Raw genomic sequence first — 9,386 nt, forward strand, 5'->3', positions numbered from 1 at the left:
CAGATGGAAACCACTTCAAGCCAGGGGGTGCAGCCGCTATTCGTCACGGCTATTGCCTGGCTGGGATCTGCCTGAGGACCTGGGCGCCTGGGGTGGAGGAGCCGACGCTGGAGCTGCGCAATGGACTTCTGGTCAGAGCAGCAGGGTCAGTTATGAATTACCCAGTCAAATGTGATCTTCTGACTAACCCACCCCCATATCTGTACATTCACCTGGCACCAGAAACTCTTCTCTAGCAGAATCAACTCCCCCGAGACACCCACCGATCACACGCACCCCAGGATATCACGTCAGCCAAAGACAACAGGAGAGGTGGAATTTGAGAAGCATGCACGTATTCTGCCTGTCCTCCCGGCTCTGCAGAACTGGGGACTCCCCGGGGCAGAAATTGGTCCCAGAAGAGCCTGGATCTTTTCCAGTTTGACTTTGGATGTTCTAATCTTGCGTCAAGTCTTGCTAAGACGAACACCACCACTTACAGTGCCCGGAAATTCAAACAAAGCCCCGTGTCCCTGTTTGCAGAGTCAGAGCTCTGCTCCTCTAAACGCCTTTGATGAAGAAACTAAAACCAAACAAATCTGTGCAGAGGGGTCCCCTGGGGAGCCCAGGGCATGGAGTTCTGTAAACACGCAGCCCTGGGCCAGCCACACAGCCTGTGCACAGCTGTTGCCTGCTCACCAGGCCTCCTTATCACAGTTTATACAGTTGCAGCCTGAACCCCTTCCTGGTGTGGGGAGCTCTTGGGGAAGTCTCCTCTACACCTCCAACCCCGCCCCCAACTGGGGGGATTAAGGCGATAACCTTGCCTCTCTCTTTTGTTGGCTCTGCTGTCAACAACCTGCCAAAGAGAAACGAGAGAGACAGCACTAAAATCGGCGAGGCCAGACAGGTATGCTCTTGTCTCTGGCAGTGAGCTGTTAACAGCGTGTGCTGGATCTTGTGCACTGAGCAGTTCTCAGCTACAGGAGGGATATTCCCAGCATAAAGTCATAGCTCACTACAAAGCAGGTTTCCCTGCCTGTGTTACCAATGCCACCGACGGGGATAAAACCCCCTGGGTTTCTGACACACTCACACACTCAGCCCTTCACACTGCTGGTTCGCCCTCAGCTGGGAAAGGAAAACAGACCAGTAAGTTTCACTTCCGTTTTGTCAGTTTCCGGTCAATGTCACTGTGGGGTTCTTGTGCACTAGCAGAAGGCTGCACTGTCTGGGTGGCAAATGCTGCAGGGGAAATGTCTGCTTGTGAATAAAAGAAGTAATAAAATAAAATAAAATAAAATAAAATTACCTCCCCCCTATCCCCACTGGAATTTATAAGAATGTCCACGGGACCATTTCTGCTGTGACAGCTCATTGTGCAAACCCTCAAATCTAGGGCCCGTCCTGACCTGTTGGTATCTTTGCACCCCCCTCCCTCCCCCTTTTAAGAGGCGATCAGTAGGCAGGCAGAGACTTACCCATGCAGGAATCCTGCTGTTCTTGGTAGCCGGCGCTGCACACACATTTCCCAATGGGCACCAGCCACTCTCCCTCCGCACTGCAATACATTTTGGGGGTGTCTCTCTCCTCAGCGTGCCCCACACACTCGCCCCGCACCTCCACCAAGGAAGAGGAGTCCGCCCCGGTCACCACCTCGGAAAAGGCAGCCAGGTTCCTGACCATCGCGGGGCACTTCTTGTAGTATACCCGGACGGAGATGATGGCAATGCAGGCCCCTATGTCCTGGAAAGCCAGGTAGAAGCCCCGCTTGCTCAGGGGTCCCACACCCCGCACCTCAGTGTTGAGCTTCAGCCGCCTGACCCCCAGGTCTGCGCTTGTGAAGCTCTCGTCGGCTGCTATGGTATCGATCTTCACAAACTGGTTCTCCCGGGTGCTGCTGCCCAGGTCCCGGTCAGACTCCAGGTAGTAGAGATTGAATGTCTCCTTGCAGGTGCCCAATACCCCTGGCATACTGTTACAGTCCCGCAGGGTGAACTTGATCTCAGCATAAACCCGACGGGCACCATCCCGTTGGACCCAGCTGGTCCTCAGCCAGTTGTTCTGGTTCGGGGTCATGACATTACAGACCTGATAGGTGTGGATAGGGCTGAAAAATTCATCCATTTCATTGATAGAATCCCACTGTGGGACAGAGGGGGAGAGGTTAGTATGAACATGCATGTCAGCCAGTCCCAGATACCATCCCTTGGAGCGGGTGACGGGGCGAGACGGTGTTAGTGTGAACATGCACGAAACAGAACGGTCATAACTGCAGCTGGTGGAATTATCGGTTGTGAACAAAACCGATTGTGAATTTAGGGGGAGACTTTCCAAAGTGTCTATGGGATTTAGGTGCCCAAGCCCCATTTAAAGCCACTGGGATTTGTGCTCCTAAATTCCTTAGGCACTTCTGAACAATCCCCCTTTCCTTGAACCCTTGGGTTGTTTGCAAATGGTTGCAAACCCGCCCGGATTTCCATGCAAGTGTTCCCTGTTCGTGAGGATTTGCCAGAGTTTCTGAGAGCAGGTCTCGGGTTCTGGGAAGCTTACAAGCTGTCCACGTCAGCTAGACCAGGGGTTCTCAAACCCTTTTTGCTGGGACCCCCTTTGAAAACATTTCAGGCTATCATGACTCCCCAAAAAAGTGATGACCCCCCATGCCATGCCACCCCTCATGCCATGCCACCTGTACTTCTGCTGCTGCTGGGGGTGGCGCTACCTTCAGAGCACCCAGTCAGCAGCTGCTGCTCTCCGGCCGCCCAGTTCTGCAGGGTTCTGGCTGTCAGCCATGCACGGCATTGTACAGGGGCTGACAACTCACGACCCCCCCATAATAAGCTCATGACCTCCTGACCTCCGCCCTGAAATGTGGGGTACAGGGAGAGACACGGGGAGCAAGGAAAAAATCAATGGCAAGCACGTCAGGATGGCCAACATCTGCTTCTGAATCACTTAGTGCAGGAAGATCCCAGCTCCTGGGCAGAGGATCCCTCCCGCCACGACCCCAGCTCCTGGGGAGACGACGGAGCTGCTGCACCCTCCTGGCTGTTCTAGCACCACGTGTGCTGTGCTGGGCCCTGCTGCCTGGGACCAGCCGTCATTCTGTTCCTCTCCACGGGTCTGCCACAGCCTCCCGGGCTGCTGCCGGTGCCTTGGTTCTCCCTTCTGTAAAACCCTTCCCTGCCATGCGGGAAGGGCAGCGGAGTAGCTCCGTAAGGGTTGCCCAGGCACTCTGAGGTCTAGAGAGTTGTCACCATTATTCGCTGAGCTGCGCAAACATGCCAGGCGCAGGGTGTGGCTCCCAGGGTCCCATCCTGCATCATGCAGAGCTGTTGGGGACCTGGGCAGACACAGGCAGACCCAACGGCACAGCTGAATACTTGCTGCGGGCAGGTCCGATGCTGGCTGGACCAGCTGCTCCCTCTACTTAGGATGGGCAGAGCATGAACTACCTTCACCACGAGGGACAAGGTGGGAGGGAAGAGCATCGTGCCGCACATCCCCAGGCGCTGGGAGCGAGCAGCATCGAGGAGGGGGAAGAGCTCCCAGTGTCTGGAAACTCTGCCTCATCAAAGCCTAGGGGTTTCCTGCATTCAGAGCCAATTCAGATTGACCGCTCTTTGGGGCAGGGACCGTCTTTTTGTCCTGTCTTCATACAGCTCTTGGCACTATGGGGGCCTGGGCCAGGACTGGGGCTCCTGGGTGCTACAGTAATACAAATGATGACTAGGAAGAACCGAGTGCAGGTGCTGTATCCTCGCAAAGGATCTCCTGGGCCGCAGACCAGACCCCCACGGGCAGTGGCAGAAGTCCCATCACTTGGGATTGCTGGGAACATTCCCTTCGGGAGGAAGGAGGGATTTGAAGAGGTCTTTCCCAGGCCTATGAGCTCTCTCTAGCAAAGGCTATTGAGAGCTTGTCCAAACCACGGGTCTGAGTCCCTGCTTCCCCTGCTGCGGGGAAGCTGGTGCCCCTGAGTAAAAGAACTGTACCCAGGCTAGGTACTGCATTACTAACCCAGCTTGTGTCCTGCCTGGAGAGGGGCTGGAGTGATTCTGCATCAACCCAGGAGTGTCACAAGGTCCCTGTGCTCCCAGGAACCAGTGTGTGACAAGGTCCCTTCCTCTGTGTGCCTGGACAGACGCGGCAGCCAGGGACAGGCCTTAGGAAGCTCTGGGACTTTAAGGGTTTCTCTCTTTCACTGGAATGACAGGACCCCACGGCTAGTCGCCCTTCCCGGGACAGACGTCTCTGCCAGTGTCTGCAGCTCTGACTTTGAGTGGGGGGCCTGATGAAGAGGTGATAAGGATCAGTTCACTAACGAGGGCCTGAGCGTGCACCTGGTCTCGTCAGCCGCGCTTGCCTCGGCCTGCTCCTGGCTGCTGGTTTGCAGTGGCTTTTATTAAATGAAGCTCCGCTCAGCCCCCATCACTGCGATAAGATCCCCATGCGAGACGAAAAGGAGGACATCACAATTAACACAGCGAGCGCATGGGGGTGGAGGGAGCAGGAGTCCATCTGTATTCAGGGGCTCATTTAATAGTTTAATTTAAAGTCAACACAAGCTATAAAAAAAAAAAATTACCAGCTTATAAAAGGCAAAAGATGCAAAGAGCAGATACCGGGCGGCTCAGCAAGTCTCCGAAATCTCCCAGAGCCTGCGCAGTGCAACGGAGGGGGACGTGGAGGAGGAGGAGGAGAAGTCGAGGGGAACAAACACAAGGAGAAAACCTTGGCTCTGTGAAAGGGCCTCAGCTTTGCCGTTTTCCGTGACCATCCCCGGAACAGCTCCCGCTCCCTGGCTGCATCCAGCCAGGCGACCAGGCCAGCCCAGTCCTGCAATCACACACACACACACGGGACAGCCCCGGAGTCGATCGCTGCTGATCCTGCCCAGCGTGGTAGAGCTGCTGCTGCCCAGAGAAATCTCCTGAGCTCTCCCCTGCCTGACGCTGAGCCGCGATTTCTTCCCACCAGCCATCCAGCACCGTCACGTGGAAGAGAAAAAACCCACATTACTGTAGCAATAAAGCATTAAATGGGGCTTTTTATAGTGGCAACCCCCATGAAATCAGCCTCTGCTATGGCTAACAAGGGATTTGTTAGGCAGTTAACTACCCATCTTTACCTCAGGTCATCATCTGCTGGTAGTGACCAGCGACCGGGGAATTAGCAGTAAGTGCAGCGCTGACTGGGAGGCGAGCCTTTATCCTGTTCAAATCTTTATTTTCTGGCGCTCCTGTCCTACTGACGCAGGCATTTCTAAATGAACTGTGGCTTGTTCTGGACTCTGCTCTCAGTGCCAATATTCATCCCGGCACAGCCCTGTCCTGCCGCAGAAGTCCCCGTAAATCTGACAGCCGGCCAAGCGGGCAAAGCTCCCCGTGACCCCAGGCAGCGGTAAAAGGCTGCATATTCCCACAGCACAGGCCAGGGACTCTGCTACGCTTGCAGACCCATGGCTCGGCCAGGCCATCCCAGGCAGGTCCCGCTCAACCCCACGTTCTACGATAGGGGGTTACAAATAATGCAGATGGGGGCTCCTGCATTCGAAGTCCTTGTAAGCAGCAAAGCATCTCTGTTCTATGCCCATGGCCTTCCGGATCTGCGAACCATCCAAGCCAGCAGCACGGGAGATGGCTGAGGGGTTGGCCATGGGCTAGGGAAGCCCCTCGTCTCTAGTGTGCTGGTGCAAACGCAAGAGTGTTGGCTGTTGCCATCGACTGGCCATCCGGTGGGAGGGTTGGGTCCTAATGGGTCATTGCTTTCCTGGCAGCAGTCTCAGGAGAGAGGCCAAACCTCCCCTACCAGGAGGGGGAGAGGGCTTTAGCGGGGTAGTGTGCCAGACACTCCTGCAGTCTGTGCTGTGACTACTCTGCGTATGGAAGAGCTCAGCCCCCAGCCACACTGCTGGTCCTTCAGCAGCGGGAAACTCCCGTCAGTAACACACAAACCCTGCCGGCAGCTTCCGTGGGGTGGGCCTTGGCTGGTTGTTTAAGCAAAGTTGGTGCAATTCCACTTGATACTTTTGGGATTATTCCAGAGTGAGGAAAAGCTGGTTTTTGTTCATTGTCTGCGTCAGGGCATTCGGGAGTGGGGAAAGAGCCCGCAGAGTGTTCCAGGTGAGGGAATATTCTCTACGCGTCCTCTCGGACACTCACAGCCACACAGCTAAAACCGAGAGTGACAGAGAGCGAAGCACCTGCCACTTATCAGGAAATCAGTCTGGAAAACAAGCCGCGATTTCTGCGGAGCAACACACTGCAGGCAACCGATGGTTACCGAGACAGCCAGCCAGCCCGCCCGAGAGACTACAAACCAGGCTCTGCAGCCAGGTAACAAATGGAGTCCGCGTTCACAGATCACTGCCAGGATCCTCATTAACAAGCAAATGACAACAAGCCTTGCACTTCTCCGGGAGCTCCCAAAACTTTTCAGACCTGGAGTGGATAACCCTCCCAAACTGCCCTGTGGGGCAGGGATGTATTATTAGTCCCACTTTGCGGAAGGGAAAGCTGAGGCATAAAGAAGTTGAGCTACTCACCCAAGACCACCTGGTAAAGTGAATGGTAAAGCTGGAACTAGAACCTCCCCCCTTGCTCCCATCACTAGAGCAAGATCCCCTCAGTTCTCCTCCCCAGACCAACAGGAGGCAGACGGACAGCTCCTCTCCGAGCCAAGAGCATTCACAGCAGCAAATGCATCCGTGTTCCTGTGCAGGGAGATTGCCCCGCCACGTGTCCACGCCTGTGCGGGGCCATGCGAGGTGGTGGAGTCAGGCCGGTTCCTGGGACAGACGGTGAAAGTGACTTGGCTGCCATGACAGAGCGCGCCCCACTTCGACCATTGACAGTGAGTTACAAGGGAACCAGACAGCGTGGCTCTGTGTTCACTAGGGGAGGGAGAATCTTCCAGCCTGGCTGGGGGCCCGAGCTCAGGCCTCTGAATATCTAGATCCCACTGGACAGGCTGAGGGGTTTAACACAGCCATTAGCGTAGTCACACCCCGCTGGCATGACACCAGCTCCTCTGCACGGTCCCGTCCATACAAAGGGCTTGATCCTTTCTGTCCTCTGGGGCTGAGCAGGGCAGGAGGCAGGAGGCTGCGGTGCCAGCTGCCAGAGGCCCCGGGGAGGGTGCAGGGGGAGGGAGGCTGAGCCCTTCATCGCGAGCACGGCAGGAACCATTCAGCCTCTTTCGCTACTCGGCGTCTGAACAAACCATTTCCTGTGTGACTTTGTACATCAACGGAGACGACACAATAATTATTAATTATCTGTTGACTCGTCTCATCCGCGTTTTAATTACCCAGGAGAAAAGCCCATTTGCAGGGGTCCGATCGGGCTCTCTCTGGTCAATGGGGCACCTGTCACGTGGGCGCAGGGGATGTGGGCACCGGGCGCTTTGTGGGAGGGGCTGGCGAGGGGCGGGCGAGGAGGAGGAAGCGGGGCACTGAGAAGAGCTGAATTCTCAGCAGGCAGGGAATTGTTCCCGGGAGGAGCTGGCTGGGACTCTCTCGGGAGCGCTTTGAAGTTTTAATTGAGAGGAGATGAAGCCAGAGGGGACAGGGTGGCCCCCACTGACCCTTTCTCCCCTGCACGTGTCACTGAGATGGAAAGTGACTTGGCTGTGTAATTAAACCCTGGCATGGCCATTACAGCCAATTATGCACCCGTTAATCACCCAGAGAGAGGAAACATCAAACCAGACCACGCCGCTCCCCACCAGACTGCCCTGCCCTGGAGTGAGAGGGCGTTCAGCTACAGCCCCCTGGGGCGGCTGGGCTTCCAGCACCTGTGTCCTGCGAGGCCCAGGCGGAGAAACCTGCCAGCGCTTCCCACCAGGGCCTCGTCTCACCGCTGCAGTTGAAAGCGAGGGAGGAGGTCCCGCGACGCTGCCAGTCCACATCTAATCTAGGGCAGTGATGGGTGAAAGTTACCACCCTCTGCAGCTGCCGCCTGCTAGTGGCCTCTTGAAAATCTGGTTGTTAGACTTTTAGTTCCACTTCGCACAGACAACTGTCCACATGTAACACACACCGTCCCCACTGGCTCCTGCTGGCCCTCCTGCTTCAGCAGAGAGGCCTGGGGTCGAATGGGCATGGGAGGCTGACCTCCCATCCCAGCCTAGAGGAAGGCACCGTCTGCAGAGAGCAGGGATGGGGAAAGCCACGGCTGCCACGACTTCAATACCACATTGAACAGTAAAGAAAAACGAAGCCTGGTTTTCACACACCCTTGCCCGATTTCTCCCTGTTCCTCCTGAAATTTGGCATGCCGCAGCTCAGACCCGGGCAGAGTTGTCCTGGGAAGTCTGGTAAAAATCACAGTGCTCTGAAGTGACGGTGTTTTAAAAATGGACTTAAAAAAAAAAATAATTGCCAGCACTTCCCAGATTCATCAGCCTTTCCTCCTGGCCGGGCTCAGAAACTCCAGGTTTGTTTCCCCTTGCTGAGGAGGAGACCGGCCAGTATTTCGAGGGGAGTCGGGTGGAGCATAAAAAGTAACGAAGTATTTCAAACTGTGTAAAGCACAATTCATATGGAGTGAATACTGACTGGTCTAAGCTGCCCTTCCGAGCCAGTCTGCTGCAGACAGGCAGGTCAGGCTATCTCCGCCAAGCTCAGCTGCTGGCTGGAGGCCTGTGTGTTCAACAGGAAGAAGGCACTGCTGTCTCCCTTCCATTCACATCAAAGCTGCCCAGACGGGCCACAGGCAACATGCAGTGTGTGTTCCCAGCTCCCCGTCTCTTCAGTGCGCGGATAGCCTCATACTCACCCCGTGCGACGGGTAGGTCAGCCAGCCCCAGTCCCCAGGGATCAGCGCCGTGTCCAGCAAGTTCACTGCAAAACACAGGAGGAAAAACTGCATTGGAAAACTGCTCAGCTTTCGCAAACAGCCTGGAAAATTGCACAGGCACCTGCACTGTGTGTCTGTGTGCTCCCAACCCCCGCAGCACACCCACCTACACCACTAGACTGTGCGCTCCCAACTCACACAACACACCCACCTGCACTGTGCGGCTGTGTGCTCCCACCCCGCAGCACACTCACCCGCACCGAGCGGCTGTGTGCTCCAATACCCACCTACACTCCTAGATCCCTGGATTCCAAGGCCAGAAGAGAGCACTGGGATCACCTAGCCTGACCTGCCGAGTAACACAGGCCAGGGAACCTCCCCAGAACAATTCCCAGAGCAGAGCTTTTAGAACAGCAGCCAATCGCCATTTCAAAGTGGCCAGTGATGAAGAATCCTCCCCAGCCCTTGGTAAATTGATCCCCAGGTTAATGACCCTCTGTCAAAACATACGCCTTATTTCCAGCTTCACCTTCCAGCCCTTGGATCGTGCTAGACCAAAGAGCCCGTTATTAAATATTTATTCCCCCTGTGGACACTGACAGCCTG

General features: G+C 55.6%; 1 protein-coding gene across 3 annotated transcripts in view; it reads right to left on the reverse strand.

The window, feature by feature from the left end:
* Window positions 1-8,819, reverse strand: part of EPHA8 (EPH receptor A8) — a 48,883-nt gene extending 40,064 nt beyond the window's left edge. For 2 of the 3 annotated variants that reach the window (XM_067566272.1, XM_067566274.1), the window contains exons 1-2: window positions 8,760-8,818; window positions 1,461-2,124 (exon numbers count right to left, since the gene is read on the reverse strand). In XM_067566272.1, the coding sequence (XP_067422373.1) occupies window positions 1,461-2,106 (646 nt within the window). In that variant the 5' untranslated portion in view covers window positions 2,107-2,124; window positions 8,760-8,818. Of the gene's footprint in view, window positions 1-1,460; window positions 2,125-8,759 lie in introns of all 3 variants that reach the window. The other variant, XM_067566273.1, reaches the window with a different exon arrangement.
* Window positions 8,820-9,386: the final 567 nt, after the last annotated feature.

This window comes from Emydura macquarii, unplaced genomic scaffold (assembly GCF_026122565.2).
Source record: "Emydura macquarii macquarii isolate MOO-44397 ecotype Brisbane River unplaced genomic scaffold, CSIRO-AGI_Emac_v2 contig_2768, whole genome shotgun sequence".
Taxonomy (NCBI): Eukaryota; Metazoa; Chordata; order Testudines; family Chelidae; genus Emydura; species Emydura macquarii.